The sequence below is a fragment of the Chiloscyllium plagiosum genome, unplaced genomic scaffold, assembly GCF_037043375.1.
Source record: "Chiloscyllium plagiosum isolate Xiang-an unplaced genomic scaffold, Cpla_swu_hap1 HiC_scaffold_39, whole genome shotgun sequence".
Classification (NCBI taxonomy): Eukaryota; Metazoa; Chordata; class Chondrichthyes; order Orectolobiformes; family Hemiscylliidae; genus Chiloscyllium; species Chiloscyllium plagiosum.
In genome coordinates, this window is record NW_028270177.1 from 37739588 (window position 1) to 37758041 (window position 18454).

The 18454-nt window shown below is 42.9% G+C and overlaps 2 protein-coding genes across 6 annotated transcripts in view; both read right to left on the reverse strand.

Moving 5' to 3' along the window:
* cemip (cell migration inducing hyaluronidase 1) overlaps positions 1–18454 on the reverse strand; it is a 239455-nt gene that overhangs the window by 186419 nt on the left and 34582 nt on the right. The gene's annotated exons all lie outside the window — the stretch shown is intronic.
* Positions 1–18454, reverse strand: part of LOC122541088 (cell surface hyaluronidase CEMIP2-like) — a 146963-nt gene that overhangs the window by 52525 nt on the left and 75984 nt on the right. For all 3 annotated transcript variants that reach the window (XM_087981289.1, XM_087981288.1, XM_043677617.2), the window contains 6 exons: positions 17173–17304; positions 16218–16253; positions 8430–8582; positions 8127–8304; positions 5623–5838; positions 3909–4117 (listed from right to left, as the gene is read on the reverse strand). In XM_087981289.1, coding sequence (XP_087837415.1) covers positions 3909–4117; positions 5623–5838; positions 8127–8304; positions 8430–8582; positions 16218–16253; positions 17173–17304 — 924 coding nt within the window. The remainder of the gene's footprint in view (positions 1–3908; positions 4118–5622; positions 5839–8126; positions 8305–8429; positions 8583–16217; positions 16254–17172; positions 17305–18454) is intronic.

The following is an 18454-nucleotide window of genomic DNA, read 5'->3' on the forward strand; positions in this document are numbered from 1 at the left end:
TGTGACTCCAGACCTGTTGAAATACAACCACTGCACTGTGGAAAATACTGCCTTTCAGATGAGTGTGTTAGCAGGCATTTTCAGGAAGATATTTAAAATCTCAAGAAACGATTTTCAAGAGCGGTGGTGCTCCAAAATTGTCCCTAAACCAGCATAATTTAAACAGACTAACTGATCATTTACCCCATTGCAGTTCTGAGATTCTGCTGTGAACACATTGGTTAACCACGCATTGTATATTCCAACAGCAAATTAACTTCTAAGTAACTCGACTGATTGTTCCCCCTGAGCTTGTGAAAAGCACAAGGCGAAGCAAACTTTCTTTATTCCCCAAAGCTGTGCCTCGGTTTTGAAGCCCCAGCTATTTCACTCTAACAACTAAAGGGTGGCACGGTGGCACAGTGGTTAGCACTGCTGCCTCACAGCGCCAGAGACCCGGGTTCAATTCTCGCCTCAGGCGACTGACTGTGTGGAGTTTGCACGTTCTCCCAGTGTCTGTGTGGGTTTCCTCCGGGTGCTCCGGTTTCCTCCCACAGTCCAAAAATGTGCAGGTTAGGTGAATTGGCCATGCTAAATTGCCCATAGTGTTAGGTGCAGGGGTAAATGTAGGGGAATGGGTCTGGGTGGGTTGCGCTTCGGCGGGACTTGTTGGGCCGAAGGGCCTGTTTCCACATTGTAAGTAATCTAATCTAAAGCTGGAATGTGAATGCATTGCTAACTGGAAGGAGTGAGGGCACAGCTAAATAATAACCAAAATACGGAAAATTATTCTTTCAGCTACTTCCAATTTCAAAATAAGAATTGAACATCTCTTCTGACATTGTGTGTCAGAATGCACTTCACATTTTCTTTAACTTATTTTCTGAATAGTGACTCAGAAGTAGGGTGGGAACACCATTTAATATCCAGATCAACTATTGCCAACTTAGATAAACTTGACGATCTTATTTTTCCAACTTGTCCCAGCCTGTATCAGACACAGTGCTAGATTTAGCTCTGACACGCCTAAGCACTCTGTGCCTCAGCACACATGCCATTTTAACACATTCAGTCTGGACTGATACTGAAGTCAGTGATTATACTGTCGTACTACCAGATGAAGCCAGCTGGGTAGACAAGATGCACAATTGTGTGCAATCTTATTGTAATGTATAGCCAAGCAGTGACAAGGATACCAGATGGAATGACCAAGTCACTGACACTGACCATGGTCATGCTAAGCTGGCGATAACATGCTGTGCGCTCTGTACAGTCAATGCTTATGGCTGAGTTTAGTCCCATCACGAAGCTCAGGGGCAGTAGGGACTGGGAAAATGGTCAGACCAGCTGAAGTTTGTACAAATTAATCAACAAAATCCCATAAACTGCTATATCCACAATTCTGGCAACTGGCAAACCTTTGTACACTGAGGATTGTTCAAACAGATGAATTGTGAAGCTTAGAAGTTAATGCAATAATAAAGCACAGAGCCTTTCAGTCTGTTGTGCCTCTGTAAATTTATCCTTTTCAAATATTTACTCAACTCCATTTTGCATGTTAATCCTGAATCTGGTTCCACCAGGCCTTTCAGGCAATTCATTCTGGATCAGAACAACTGCTTGTGTAAACACAACTGTTCTCATTTGCCAATGATCTTAAAGCTGTGTTTCTACTGATTCACCTGTCCATGGAAACCTCATACTTGTGAACACATCATTAACCTTCTCTGCGCTATGGAAAAGACCAGTTTTTCTAGTCTCTCGACATATCCAAAGTCCCATGTGACAAGTGGAAATTTAAGCAGAGTCTGGTTAAATTCCACACCTGAAAATAGTGCCATGCATTTGGTGGACTTGACATTTTGAGGTTCGGTTTTCAGTCTTGATGGGAGTCATAACAGATAAATGATGTGGGTGGGAGGAAGGGAGACCTCCACCTCCCTGACTTGCTGCAACACCGTCTCCCTCCCCATTAGCTGTACTTTAATCACAGAATTGTTCCAGCATCGAAGGAGGCCAATCCACCCATTCTATCTGCACTGGTTCATTGAATGACCATCATTACCCAGAGCCAGTCTTCTGCTTTCTCCCATTGTACATAATTTTGATCTAAATAATCAGCCAATGCCCCTCTTAAATACCTCAGTTGAATCTGTCTCCATCTCCATCAAATTTCCATCCCCCAACCCTTGCTGCAAGAAGATGATCTTTCTCATATTATCCTTGCTACTATTGCACATCACTTTAAAACATTATACCATTAAAGTTGCCATATAAATTCATGTTTCTGTGAAATTTCCTTCCATTTCTGCTGATAATCTGGCTCCTGGAAAAAGCTTATCAAAATCCCTGGCTACTGACCCTTCGCTGCACTCCCTCCAAGCCAAGGATACTGTCTAAGAAAAGGGGACAAATACCACGCACATATACCAGCTGTGGTTTCACCAAGGCTCTGTACAAGAATCCGGTGACTGAGTTCCAATGAAGAGTCACCCAACTTGAAACTCTGTTTCCTTTCCACCACCCTGTTCAGTTTCTCCAGCAATTTCTGTTTTAGATTCTTCTCTGGAATCTTGAATTCTCAATCTTCTGCATAAATATTTGTCTGCTGTTCAATCACAACACCTTTAAATTTGAACACCTGATGGCCAGTCCTGTTTCTTCTTGAACCGTGTTGCCATACAGGACAGAGGATTGGTTGGTGCACAGTACACACCAGGAGACAGTAGACTTGACATTGACATCAGCAAACAGGAGGAGCCATCTTTGATAAAATCACAGACCAGCCAACTGTCACGAGTCAGATTGCAGGAGGACAAGTTTGACTTCAGTACTGAATGGGTGGTATGTCCAGAGAGTTTGGATCTTTTGGCAAAACATCTAGGGTTGATTTATATTTGAGATAGACCTTTACTCAAGTATATATGGAACTACTGGCAATCTGAAAGCAACACCGCTAAGTTAAAATCTCTCACAATAAGCAGATTATCAACTTTTGTTTGATAATGCTCCTACAAAAAGCCATTCATGACAGTAAGGTGGTATACAAATGCAGGTTGTTGCTTTGGGCAGGATCACGAGGCTTTAGCCACAGTGGGAGTTCCATTACTTGCTTGATTATGACAAAGGAGCTATTCTGGACAGTACCCAGATATGGTCTATTGATAGATTATTCAACTGAGGGGAAGGGAACATCACAATCAAACCCAATAAACATGACATCACATTGTGAGTAGGCTGGATAGATTCTCATTGTATATGCTGAGTGCTGTGCTTTGGCTGGGTGGGGCAGAGAGGGGGAAAGTGAATTGGAGAACACACTGTGCCTGTTTGAGAACCTCGGTTATTGTTGAAATGGGAGGAATATAAGTCAGGGCTCTATTCCCACTGGATAAGGCTCCTTCACCCAACTTCCTTCTCTACTCCACTTTGATGTGGTGTGGACTAAAGCCAATCCATCAGTCCATCTCTTAGCTGAGTCTCGACAGAAGCCAACATTCTAAACCCTGGTGAAATACACCATCTCTGGCTGTGGGTACTGAGACCAATTGCAGCTTTGTTACCATCAGCCTGCCCTAGATCAGCTGAAGCAGTTTGGAACCACACTGATCTCAGTTCAACAACACACTGCTCACTCACCAGGTTCTTAGAATTAGTTTTATTTTTCCAGTGAAGTGGTTTGCAAAAATTATTAGCTCATCCACTCCAGCACCACCCTCCTTCGGAAGGGAACTTTAAAGTGGCTTAAACAAAAATTTTGAAACCCAGTCAGGAGCAAGATAACCTTCGGTGGCCCGCAGTTGAGCAGAGGTCTAATCTGCGAGAGGACACTTTCAAAGTTCACTCAATTTGCGTCTGAAACTTCAGATGGGGAAATGAACACAGCGTAACACCACAAAATAAAACTGGAGGGGTCCCCAGGAAACTACCTGTTAAAGTTGATTGGATAGAGGACAATCTGTTCAGGCGTTCTGCCATTCCACCGTAATGTGTAAGCCTGTTCCAGCATGACGACAGGCTGGTACTGTTGATAAGATGCCCCTCGATTTACACCCTGCAGTTTCAGGGGGTGGGCTGGGTATGAATCCTTTGTGATCAGCAGAGACAGGTTCTCTGGGCGCCAGGCCTGAACATATAGCTGAGTGAATTAAAAGAGAAATTGTACTTTAATAAAAACAATAGCATACTTTAAACTTACTTCCCCAACAGCTGACCAGTACAAGCAAGGACACATTTATTGTTCCCTCCTTCCCAGTGTAAAATGCCAAACGGAAAAGGCAGCCTGTCCTACATACGCAATACCAACATCTCAGATGTTCACACTCAAAACAGAGACTGTAAATGTACCCAATTTTAGCCTAGATTGATTTTGTCAGTCATTTGCTGGCAAAAGCAGGCTGGCAACACATGAAAAATCGATGAGTCTTTACATCCTACTGACTGGATGGAGGCCTACCTGTTGTGATCTTTGACTGGGCCCTGAGTCGGCTTCTAGCACTTTATTTATTTAAATATTCACAGCTTAAGACAAATATGATTTTCCTGGATCTATCAGCAAAGTCATTGTCCCACATTCATTATAGTTTTGTCCCTCGTGTGGAGAAGCCTAATCTGCAGGCTGCTCCAAAAATGGTCAAGTCTGTTTTTCTTTATTTTTTGTGTAGTCAGAATAAGCAAGAGATTTTTTTTTTAAATTCATTAATGGGATATGAACCTTTCTGGCTATGCCACTGTTAATTATCCATTCTTAATTGCCGAGATGGCAGATTTCCCTCTCTAAAGGACATTAGTGAAGCAGTTGCTTTTTTAATTAACACTTTACAGTAGATACATGATCACCGCTGGGCCACCTCTTCGTTCCAGATGTTTACTGAATCCAAATTTCACCATCTGCAACAGTCCGATTTGAATCCATGACCTCTCAATATTAGGCTGGGACTTGGGATTAGTAGTGTATTGATATTAATACTATGCCATTGACTTCCCTCAGAATAGTTATACACAAGCCACAAAGAAAAAAACCAGGTGGTCTGCTCATCCTTCTCTCTGTTATGCTATTGCCCTCCCACCCTCACTCCTAACAAACTTCTCTTGCTCACTCTGCAGTCGATGATTGGTTTCTCAGCACTGAAGTCATTGTACTTCTGTCCTTCCATTCCGGTAAGCTGTCTTTGACTGCTCATGTGGCGCTCACTGTTATAGTCCACAATACCAATTAGTGAAGGATAGAACTGCAGCCAATCTTTACACACTTCCTTGAAGACTTTATTTACAGAGACACACACTACATGCGTGCACCTCTTAACTCAACAATCACAGTTTCAGTCTGTGTCTACTTATAGTGAAATAAGTGAATTCCCAGTTAATACTTAGCTTGTACCTCCAATTAGAGACAAGGAACAGAGTTCACCGGCCATGTTCTAATGAGGTGCTACTACCAAAGCAAGTGCTTTGGGATGTCCTGAGGCTGTGAAAGGGGGATATATAAGTATTTCTTTCTTCTCAACGGTTTGACTCACATTGTTGCACAGTGCAAGGCTCACCACTTGCCCATAACCACAGCAAATCAAAGTCAGCCATTAGCAAGACTTGCAAAAATTCAGAAAGATACAAATGTTTGTTTTTCCCAACTGGAAATTTCACCTGGGCATACTTGCCACTGCAGATCACTCCGTTCCACCTGGGCACGCTGAGGCATCCTGGATGGCGAACCAGGTAATTGTCGGCCCTAGCTACAAACGTGTCGGGATATCCTGTCATTGAACCATCCAAATCATGGAATATTGACGTCTGGTCACCATCAAGAGTGTTTGTTCCAAACCACTGTCCTGGTTTTCCAAAGAATACCTCGAGGTTAACCTGTATGGAAGGACAGAAAAAGGAAAGCAGTGGGCACAGGGACACAAAATGAAACTGTTCTCAGTCCAATAACAAGGTAGGCACTTTTTTCTGGAGAAAAGTGCTATGATTAAGTTATGAGGATGAATGCCTTCCCTTGTCCCATTTCTCTACTGATCCCAATGAACTTTGATTTTAGAAGGGAAGGTGTGTATTCTATATGTATATTAGACAAATGCGGCTCAGTATTAAAATGGAGTCAGCCAGGTTCCTCAAGTAACACAAAGAACAACTTTATTGTAAACTAAAGTTACTCAAGTAAAGATATAAAGATTATTAATAAAATGTTTAAACTGTGCAAATATATACAACTACCCTTCTTGAAAACTACTGAATTATATAAACGTAACCCAGAAATCTTCAGAAACAAAAACAAAACTCTGCAGGACATTACATTAAAAATACTTTGACCAAGTAAAAGTTAAATTCATTTAAAAATATTTACAGATTGCCCAAATGCTGGTCTGTTGTCAGAGTCACTTTGTACATAAGCTATTGGAACAGGGATGCCTTCCTAGATCAGTTATGGCTGACAAACTTTTTTTTAACCTGGAGACAGTTGTGGATCCACCTTTTCAAACACTTGGATTGTGACAATTAAGATTTGTCCCAATCCTTTGCTTGATGTGAGAAGACCTTCCTGTGGGTTTTCAACTCTCAAAACTTTGATGACAGGAGTTACAAAGACAGCTTTCTGATGGAGCATTGCTCCGAAAGCTAGTGCTTCCAATTAAACCTGTTGGACTATAACCTGGTGTTGTGTGATTTTTAACTTTGTCCACCCCAGTCCAACACCAGCATCTCCAAATCAAAGAAAAGAGAGGGGCAGGGGGCAGAGGCTATTGCCTAAGACAAGTTACCTCGCTGACTCTGTTCAAACCGAACAGCTTTATTACATTGCAAACTGGAAGTGCTGCAGTCTCGGCGTCTCAAGTCCAGAAGCTTGTGTCCTTCGCAAAATGCAACATCTTATCTGCTGCAGCCAGCTTCCTTGGCTTTGCAAATTATCATCTCCAAAAATCCAAGATTATAGATAAACGATATTCTCAAGTAAAATTGCAGATGACATACATCTCCGCAGACTGGTTCCCCCTCGCTCTGGTTCCCCCAACAGAGAAATTAGTTATCTTTATCTATCTTACAAAATTACTTTATCATATTTAGATCATCACTAAATCTAGTAAAAGACAAGCCAAACTCTTCTCATAATTTAAACTTTTAACCTCCAGATATGAAGGAGTTCAATGCTAATTCCATGAGGTAAGAAAAGCCACGCTACTCCCACGGCCAGTCCCTCCATCCAGTGTTTCCATTTGCCACCCTGAACCTGTTACATTTCTGACACCATCAAGTCATTGCCTCAGTCATGTTTCGGATCACGTGAAGCTATTGGCAACTTCTTTCAAATTGTAAGCACCCGTCATTCAGAATCAGGCTAACATGAAATCATGAACAACTGTGTACTTGCAGCTTAATGGAAGCCAGGCTATAATATTGGGCAAATTTTACCATACAATAGTTCTGACACTGAAATATGTTACATAGAACATTGAACAGTACAGCACAAGAACAGGCCCTTCAGCCCACGATGTTGTGCTGAACATGACGCCAAATTAAACTAATCCCTTCTGCCTGCCATATCCCTCCATTCCTTACATATTCATGTGCTTATCCAAAATCCCCAAAAACATCCCTATCATATCTGCCTCCAACTTCACCCCTGACAGTGCATTCCAGAATCCTACCACACTGTGTTGCACCTCATATCACCTTTAAACTTTCTCCCTCTCATCTTAAATGCACATTAGATATTTCAATGCTGGGGAAAACGGTTCTGACTGTCAACCCTATCTATGCATCTCACAAATTTTATTGACTTTTATCCACTCTTCCCTCTGCCTCCGCTGCTCCAGAGAAAACAAGCTAGTTTTTTTCAGTCTCTCCTTATAGCTCATCCCCTCTACTCCAGGCAGGATCCTGGTAAACCTCTTCTGCACCCTCTCTAAAACCCCCACATCCTTCCTATAAAGTGCCATACACCTTCCTACACTTTCAGGGAACTATGGAAGTTGTATTGCAACTTCCAACTGACCTTCTGGTCTTCAAGTTAAAATGTAGGCCTTGTATTTAAAAATGACATAGAGGTTAATACATGTTCCAAAGGCTTCATTTTACCAGTTTGACACAATCCTCTCAGAATGGTTTCTGCCAGTGTTTCAAAATATATAACAGATTACTTTGGGACTTACATTCCACTCCAACTTGACTTGAGACACATTGTTTTGGGGACTGATTTGCCAGGAGTTCCTCATAAAAAAGGCAAGTGCGCTGGAGTACCGCTCATGGACAGATATGTAGTTTTTAAATGTGCACTTAGTGATTCGGACCGGACCGTCATAAATCTGGAATCCACGGATAGGGAAAGTTCTGGAAAGCAGAAATCTTACTTAGGTCCAATACATCTAGCAGCTTTAGCTAGTGATCAATCTTTTTAAAAAAAAAACACATGTACATATAAAATGTTTTAAAAAGCTAACGTTCATATATTCTACCTGTTTCTTGGCAGCGTTCTGTACTCTCCATGTGCTCCCTTGCCCCAGTATCTGTTCTGTCCTCCATTACAGCCAACATTAATACTTTCACCAACAAAGATTGATTTTGTCACTTCCAAGCTGGACCCCTCATCTGTTGGAAAAGTTCCATCACTATGGAAACAAAAGGACTTCAGTAGTTAACAATCTTTTCTATTATTGGCTTTAATGAAATGGCAGTATCAACTGTAACTTAAAAAAACTCAGTGTTTGTGGAGATTTGTTCTGAGATCACTCTTTGTATGACGGATCTGAAAGCTGAGCTGCCTTGTTAGAAGAGATAACTTCATCTGCAGATATCCCAGAGAAACTGCTAAGGCATCTCCATACAAGTTTGAATGACCCTTGTGTTTTTTTTAAAGAAAAACAATGTTCCTGCTGAAATCTGTGAAGATTCAATTGTGACCAGATTAGTGGTGAGATCAGACAAGTTTATTTTTACAGTACATGGATCCAGTGACACCATGGAGATAAAACATGCTTTTGTCTTAGTGATGATACGGCTGCTTCTCAGTCAGAAGGTGCAGGGTTCTCAGCCTATTCCTGACAGGGTAAAAACAATGACTGCAGATGCTGGAAACCAGATTCTGGATCAGTGGTGCTGGAAGAGCACAGCAATTCAGGCAGCATCCGACGAGCAGCAAAATCGACGTTTCGGGCAAAAGCCCTTCATCAGGAATAAAGGCAGAGAGCCTGAAGCGTGGAGAGATAAGCTAGAGGAGGGTGGGGGTGGGGAGAAAGTAGCATAGAGTACAATAGGTGAGTGGGGGAAGAGATGAAGGTGATAGGTCAGGGAGGAGAGGGTGGAGTGGATAGGTGGAAAAGGAGCTAGGCAGGTCGGACAAGTCCGGACAGGTCAAGGGGACAGTGCAGGCTGGAAGTTTGAAACTAGGATAAGGTGGGGGAAGGGGAAATGAGGAAGCTGTTGAAGTCCACATTGATGCCCTGGGGTTGAAGTGTTCCGAGGCAGAAGATGAGGCGTTCTTCCTCCAGCGTCTGGTGGTGAGGGAGCGGCGGTGAAGGAGGCCCAGGACCTCCATGTCCTCGGCAGAGTGGGAGGGGGAGTTGAAATGTTGGGCCACGGGGCGGTTTGGTTGATTGGTGCGGGTGTCTCGGAGATGTTCCCTAAAGCGCTCTGCTAGGAGGCGCCCAATCTCCCCAGTGTAGAGGAGACCGCATCAGGAGCAACAAATACAATAAATGATATTAGTGGATGTGCAAGTAAAACTTTGATGGATGTGGAAGGCTCCTTTAGGGCCTTGGATAGAGGTGAGGGAGGAGGTGTGGACAAAGGTTTTACAGTTCCTGCGGTGGCAGGGGAAAGTGCCAGGATGGGAGGGTGGGTCGTAGGGGGGCGTGGACCTGACCAGGTAGTCACGGAGGGAACGGTCTTTGCTGAAGGCGGAAAGGGGTGGGGAGGGAAATATATCCCTGGTGGTGGGGTCTGTTTGGAGGTGGCGAAAATGTCGGCGGATGATTTGGTTTATGCGAAGATTGGTAGGGTGGAAGGTGAGCACCAGGGGCGTTCTGTCCTTGTTACGGTTGGAGGGGTGGGGTCTGAGGGCGGAGGTGCGGGATGTGGACGAGATGTGTTGGAGGACATCTTTAACCACGTGGGAAGGGAAATTGCGGTCTCTAAAGAAGGAGGCCATCTGGTGTGTTCTATGGTGGAAGTGGTCCACCTGGGAGCAGATACGGCGGAGGCGGAGGAATTGGGAATACGGGATGGCATTTTTGCAAGAGATAGGGTGGGAAGAGGTGTAATCCAGGTAGCTGTGGGAGTCGGTGGGTTTGTAAAAAATGTCAGTGTCAAGTCGGTTGTCACTAATGGAGATGGAGAGGTCCAGGAAGGGGAGGGAGGTGTCAGAGATGGTCCAGGTAAATTTAAGGTCAGGGTGGAATGTGTTGGTGAAGTTGATGAATTGCTCAACCTCCTCGCGGGAGCACGAGGTGGCGCCAATGCAGTCATCAATGTAGCGGAGTCCGCCATGAACAGGGCTTCCAAGCCCTCCGTTTTTTCCTCTCCAGACGTCCCCAACAGTACCCTTCCACCGACACTCTCATTCGTTTGGCCGAACTGGTCCTCACCCTTAACAATTTCTCCTTTGAATCCTCCCACTTCCTTGAGACCAAAGGGGTAGCCATGGGCACACGTATGGGCCCCAGCTATGCCTGTCTCTTTGTTGGCTACGTAGAACAGTTGATCTTCCGTAATTACACCGGCACCACTCCCACCTCTTCCTCCGCTACATCCATCAAAGTTTTACTTGCACATCCACTAATATCATTTATTGCATTTGTTGCTCCTGATGCGGTCTCCTCTACATTGGGGAGACTGGGCGCCTCCTAGCAGAGCGCTTTAGGGAACATCTCCGAGACACCCGCACCAATCAACCAAACCGCCCCGTGGCCCAACATTTCAACTCCCCCTCCCACTCTGCCGAGGACATGGAGGTCCTGGGCCTCCTTCACCGCCGCTCCCTCACCACCAGACGCTGGAGGAAGAACGCCTCATCTTCTGCCTCGGAACACTTCAACCCCAGGGCATCAATGTGGACTTCAACAGCTTCCTCGTTTCCCCTTCCCCCACCTCATCCTAGTTTCAAACTTCCAGCCCGCACTGTCCCCTTGACCTGTCCGGACTTGTCCGACCTGCCTAGCTCCTTTTCCACCTATCCACTCCACCCTCTCCTCCCTGACCTATCACCTTCATCTCCTCCCCCACTCACCTATTGTACTCTATGCTACTTTCTCCCCACCCCCACCCTCCTCTAGCTTATCTCTCCACGCTTCAGGCTCTCTGCCTTTATTCCTGATGAAGGGCTTTTGCCCGAAACGTCGATTTTGCTGCTCGTCGGATGCTGCCTGAATTGCTGTGCTCTTCCAGCACCACTGATCCAGAATCTATTCCTGACAGTCCCAGTGAACGGAAACCACTGCCAAATAAACCCGAATCTTTTGGTTTGGGTAGACCCCCTCCACCCTTCCCTCTTCCTCAACCTCTCCATGAGTATTGGGAGCCCAGAGTACTTTCCCACGCTATAGAATTGTTGACTGATTGAAAGATTACAGGCATAGAAGGAGTCATTAATCAGCTTGCAGATCCTTCCATTACTGAATACAACTGCATAGGATATTTCATAGAATCCTTGCAAAGAGGCCGTCCAGCCCATCAATTTCACACCAACATTTCGAATAGCATCCCACCCAGACCCACCTCCTCCCAAGTTATCCTTGTAACCCCACATGGCTCACCCTCCCAATCTGCACATCCCTGGTCATTATGGGGCAATTTAGCATAGCCAATCCACCTAACCTGCACATCTTTGGACTATAGGAGGAAATCAGAGCACCCAGCAGAAACCCATGCAGATATTGGGAGAATATGCTAACTCCACATAGACAGTTGCCAAAGGGTAAATCAAACCTGGGCCCCTGGCACTGTGCAACAGTAGTGCTAACCACTGAGCCACTATATCACCCCAATTCTGCATGGGAAGTGCATGAAGATACGAAAACAATAATAATCATAGGGTTGTTTTGACAAATGTATGCTCTTTGCGGGAAGTCTTTCCATTCTGGAGTGTAAATTGAGAAATTGTGGACGTGCTAATGATTTTCCATCCTGTTCAATTGCTGTTGGAAGACTGGGTTTATTCCACTCATGAGAAAGCTAACTGAACGTATTAGAACCAGCACTGTTCTGAGTCACTTATAATGAGACAAAGCAAGAAATGAAATTGTTTTGTATTTATTCTCAGCAGCAGCAGTGTCACCTGCTAATACCCCTGCTGTTGTATGTTACGTAAAATGAAGGAAAGTGCAAAATGGGCAAACAAAAGCCACTAATGTTCATTCCCTGTACCCAAGAGCATCCTGTTACCATGACGATAAATTCAACACTACGTACAACCTTACATCAACATCTTCATTAACATTACAATAATGAAGCAAGGCATTCAGTGAGATGGATGTAGTGTATACCGATAGCATGCAATTAACTTACGTGAGAGTAGTTAACCTTTGAGGCCCTAATTTGCCAAATTGGATTTATTTATAGATTTTAGATGTATTATTTTGTAAGAAACCCAGAAACATTGACCACAAAAGTGTCCTACTGTCTTCTAATAACTAGCTTTTATACCTACCCGTCTTTTATTGTTTCCTATTTCTGTTACGATCAGCCAAATAACAACATCTCATTCTCTGCTCATGAATAAAGCTAACATGCTGATCCAAAGCTCCACGGAAAAGAAAAAGTCATCACCACTACATTACACACTCCCTCACTCGCACACAGCATCCAGGTTAACACTTCGTTGCAGTATACAGTGAGTGAGAGAGAGAGAGAGAGAGAGAGAGAGGGAGAGAAAGAGAGAGACAGAAAACAAGGAGAGAACAAGAGAGAACGAGAGAGAGAGAAAGAGAGAGAGACAACATGAGAGAAAGAGAAAGAGAGAGAGAAGGAAAGAGGGTAAAAGAAAGAGACAGAAAGAGAGAGAAAAAAAGGGAGACAGAAAGAAAGAAAAAGACAGAAAGGGAGAAAAAAGAAAAAGAGGGAAAAAGTGAGCGAGAAAGAAACAGAGTGAGGAAAAGAGAGAGAAAGAAAGTGAGAAAAAGAGAGAGAAAAAAGAGAGAGAAAGAAAGTGAGGGAAAGAAAGAGAGAAAAGAGAAAGATAGGGAGAGAAAAGAGAGAAAAGTGAAAGATAGGGAGAGAAAAGAGAGAAAGAAAAAATAAAGAGAGAGAGAGAAATAGAGAGAACAAGAGAGTGCAAAAGAGAAAGTGAGAAAAAGAAAGAGGGAGAAAAAAAGAGAAGAAAGAGAAAGAGAGAAAAGGAGAAAAAAAAAGGAGAGAGAAAAAAAGAGAAAATCAAAAAGAGACAAAAACAACTATAAGCAAGCACAAAGGGAGCACAAAGGGATAGTGAGAACCAATGTTTTCAATTGTCCTGTATTTTTATGCACTTCAATAAACTTCAAAGGGATATATTCCTAAATCCTGCAGGGCCCCTGTGACTTGGCAAGATGTTTTTTCTTGGCAAAAAACAATTGTTAAATGTGCAACAATTGTCAGCTTTGAATACTTAGAATGTCATCAATTACACGCTAAATATATTTTGAATTTTGGCTACAATCTTAAAATGGCAGACTTGTGTGCACTTTGCCAAACTTTTCCCTCAGAAATTCCTGTCCATATTTATGATGAAATACCATTACCACATGATGATGACAACCTCCAGTGCCATCATTTGTGATAGCACATTGTCTCATAGTGATCAGGTTACATCGGTCATTACCATTACAAACGATTGCAAAACAATTGCAGAAGTTGTGATTTTATAATGGAATCAAATAACACCTCTGTAACCTGGTCTAAGTGACCCCAAGCCTCTAAACTAACTCATGAAGGAAACTCATTGTCCATGCAAAGCTGTAGGAAATCAATTGGTAATATTTTAAAAGTTTTCATAGTACCATACAGTACAGAAGAGGTCCTTCAGCCCATCAAATCTGCACCAACCAAAGCACTCTGAATCTACACTAGTCCCACTTTCCAGCACCGCCTAGAGCCTTGAATGTTATGAGCACTTCATGTTTTCATCCAAGTACGTTTTAAAGATTGTGAAGTTTCCCACCTCAACTACACTCCTAGGCAGTGTATTCCAGACCTTCCAGGTGAAAAATCATTTCCTCAAAGTCTCTCTAAACCTTTCACTTAAAAATTATGGCCCTTTGATATTGACCCTTCAACCAAAGGAAACAGCTGCACCCACCCATGCCTCTGATAAACTTATACACCTCTATCAGGCCCCGCCCCTCAACCCGCTCTGCCCTAAAGAAAACCAGCTGAGCTTATCCAGACTCTCCTCATAGCTGAAATGCTCCATCCCATACAACATCCGCTCTACAATGTAGTACAATCACATCTTTTCCATAGTATGGTGACCAGAACTACACACACACACAGTACTCCAGCTGTGGCCTGACCAAAATTCTGTACAGCTCCAATATGACCTCCCCATTTTTATAATATATGCCACAACTGATAAAGGCAAGCATCCCAAATGCCTTTTTAAAAGGGTAATTAAACTTCCCTGCCACCTTCAGAGATCTATGGACAAGTGCTTCAAGATCCCTCTGTTCCTCTGAGCTTCCTTGTGTCCTGCCAGTCATTGAGTACTCCCTTTTCTTGTTCCTTCTTCCAAAGTACATCACCTCACATTTGTCAAGGTTAAATTCCATCTGCCACTGATCTTCCCATCTGACCAATCCATCTATATCCTTCAGTAACCTAACGCCCTAGTCTGCACTGTCAACCACCTGGCCATGTTATGTGCTAAAATATCATTCCCTCCACCAATTACCCCCAGCTTCTCATCTGCATCTTTTATGAATATCACAAACCCCAGCATTGATCCTATAGTACACCAGAGAACACTGAGCTCCAGTTACATGAACAGCCTTCTAGTCGATCTCCAGTCACTAAGCCAAATTGGATATAACTGACCAAATTACTCTGGATCCTGGGCTCTTTTACCTTCTTTCAGTCTCCCATATGGGACCTTGTTAAAAAGCCTTACTACCCTCATCTAACTAGCCACCTCCTCAAAACATTCCAATTTGTTAGGCACAATCTCCCTCTGGCAAAGCCATGCGAAAAATCACTGATTAAACTTTGTCTCTCCAAGCAAAGATTAATTCTCTCCTTCTGCATTTTCTCCAAGTTTCCTTGCCACCGATGCCAGACTCAATGGTTTGTAATCCCCTGGTCTATCTGTATCCCCTTTCTTGTAAAATGGAACCACATTAGCTGTCCTCCCTGCGGCCAGAAAGGAATTAAAAATTTGGGTCAAAGCTCCTGTATTTTCCTTCCTTGTCTCCCACAACAGCCTGGAATACAACTCAACTGACCTGGAGATTGTTCATTTTTAAGCCTCCCAAAAACTCCTCACTCCCTATGTCAAACTGCTCAAGTATCTCACAGTCTCTCTTTCCAAAATCTGCACCTCCAGCCTCTTTCACCCAACTAAAGACAGTCATGAAACTGCTGTATAACACCTCACCAACGTCCTCTGGCTCCATACACAAAGTGTCCCCTTGGTCCCTAATGGGCCCTACTCTTTCCTTGGTTATCTTTTTCCCTTTGATGTTGTTCCAGAATATTTTTGAATTCTCCATAATTTTACACACCGTTTTCATGTCCTATCTTTTCTCTCCTAATTGCTTTCTTAAGTCCCCTGTTCTACTTCCCATAATCCACTCGGGCCTCCATTGATTTGCTAGCTTTGTACAGGTTAAAACCCTCTCTTTTCCTCTTTATCTAGTCCTGAGTACTCCGTGACATCATGGGTTTTTTGGGATTGTTGCTCCTACATTTCGCCTTAAAGGGCATGTTGGGCCTGTAACCCTGCCTCCCCAGTACCTTTTTTGAAAACCTCCCACTATTCTGCGGATTTACCCTCAAGTTGCTGTTCTCAATCTAATTTGGCCAGATCCTGCCTTATCACCAGCACTAGTTCTGAAGGCGGCTCACTGGACTTGAAATGCCAACTGTGTTTTCTTCCCACAGATGCTGCCAGACTTGCTGAATTTCTCCAGCAATTTCTGTAAAATTCTCCCCACTGCCACCTCGGCTGCTTTGTTTTCTGTTTTTCAGCCAGAAAGCCAAAGTTCTGATTTCAAACTAAAAGGATTTCATTTGGCAAAAAGATCATTGAGTAAAGAATGGAAACCTTCAAAGAAATTTACCTTGCGAGAGTCAGACCAATTCCATTGTCAGAGAACCTGTAAAAGTGTAAGAGAATGTGGTCACTATACTGGATTGCATGCAACCAGGTGTCTCCAATAACCGGCACAGCATTGTATTCCTCAGTTTTGTACATAGAGTTACACAGCACCGAAACAGACCCTTCGGTCCAACCAGTTCATGCCAAACGTAATCCCAGTCTAAACTAGTCCCACCTGCCTGCTCCTGGTCATATCCTTCCAAAGGTTTCCGATTCATGTATTTATCCAAATGTCTTTTAAACGTTGTAATTGTGCCCACATCCACTTCAAGTTTATTCCACATGAGAACCTCCATTTATCTAAAACATTTGCCCCATGTCTTTTTAAAGTCTTATCCTCTACCTTAAGTACGTGCCCCCTAGTCTTGAAATCCCCCATTAATCTGATCTCTACAACTCATGAATTTATAAACCTCATTAAGGACACAGGTCAGAGGAATAGTTCGGGTCATAAATAAAACACAAGAACATTTTTTTAAAAAGAAGTGTTGCTGGTCAGAACATTTCCACCAAATTAAATAAGTAAACATTTAACGTTAGTCTGCAACCTCTCAGATAAAATGGCCAGTGAAATGACATCTACTCCTGTTTGTTGATCTTTCATAACTGGCAGTACAATACATTTAGGTTGAAACTTTATTGCTGGAACAGCACAGCAGGTCAGGCAGCATCCAGGGAACAGGAGATTCGACGTTTCGGGCACAGGCCCTTCTTCAGGAATGATTCATTCCTGAAGAAGGGCCTGTGCCCGAAACGTCGAATCTCCTGTTCCCTGGATGCTGCCTGACCTGCTGTGCTGTTCCAGCAATAAAGTTTCAACTTTGATCTCCAGCATCTGCAGACCTCACTTTCTCCTCGTACAATACATTTAGCATTGCTACATATCTAGTTTGTTCAATTGTTACAAATAAATATACCCAGAGTTGCGGAATATAATGTCTCCTCCTCTAGCCCAAGCTCCATGGTCATTATTTTTGAAGGATACAAGGCCGTCAATAATCGCAGGAACCCGTGGCTTTCTTGGGTCAGCGTTCTGGTGTGGGCGAAACCTATGTCAAATATACAAAACAGATGGTTGGTCCTGTCATGGCCATACAAGAAATCCCGTGTTGGAAACAGATGCTCCTGTCATCAACAAAGACAGGAACTCAGGCCCTAAGTACTTAATAATCATGAGAAGCCAAGACTCAGCAGGAACAGAAGGCTAGGTATGACAGCTTTAAGCACTGGCCAATCATTAATCATCTGTTATCAATTGGACACAGGTCAGAGGAATAGTTCGGGTCATAAATAAAACACAAGAACATTTTTTTAAAAAGAAGTGTTGCTGGTCAGAACATTTCCACCAAATTAAATAAGTAAACATTTAACGTTAGTCTGCAACCTCTCAGATAAAATGGCCAGTGAAATGAGATACATTTTGAGGTCTGCAATATGTTGCATGATTGAAAGGGCTAATTGAACAAAAGGTGACATTGATTCATTTTGCTGCAAAATGTTCATCGTAAAGGACAACTCCAACAAAAACAGGTGGTCATATCCTGAAACAATAATGCAGTGCCTCACATTTGTAAACTGAAACACTAACATGGATGAAACAGCTTTCTATTTATTACTAAAACTGTCAAAGTAACCAGGAAACTATGATAGTGCATGTACCTGTATCAGTGTAAATATAGTTAGATATAAATTTGATACAAATCTAGCAGTGAAGTTTGACCATTACAGTAGAATCACAATAAGTTGAATCCTCGGGAGTCGCCCACAAATTAAATGTAACTGAACATTCAAGATCACTGAGGTGACGCATGTGAAAGTCGATTTGGTCTACAAACATGCTGGATGTTAATATAATCAAATGAAAATGCAGTACCACAATAAATATGAAAAAAGACTTTATTTTGCAATTTATTCGTACCTTACAATCGGCTGACCTTGTAGTAAAAGGTAATTAAAAACCTTTGCTCTGGAGAAACTCTTAAATAATATTTTGCTGCTCAGTTACTGTTTTTAGATGAGTATGATACAATCCATCATGACATAATTACAGTCAAACATCTTTGTGTAAAGTTCTGGAGTGTGTTCTGTGGCCTTTCTGATTTTGGCTGGGGAAACAGACAAGTGAATGAGCACGTGGGTATTCATCAGGGGTCTTCAAGGTCATCAGCCTGCTTAAGCTCCACAGTCAAACAACTGCAA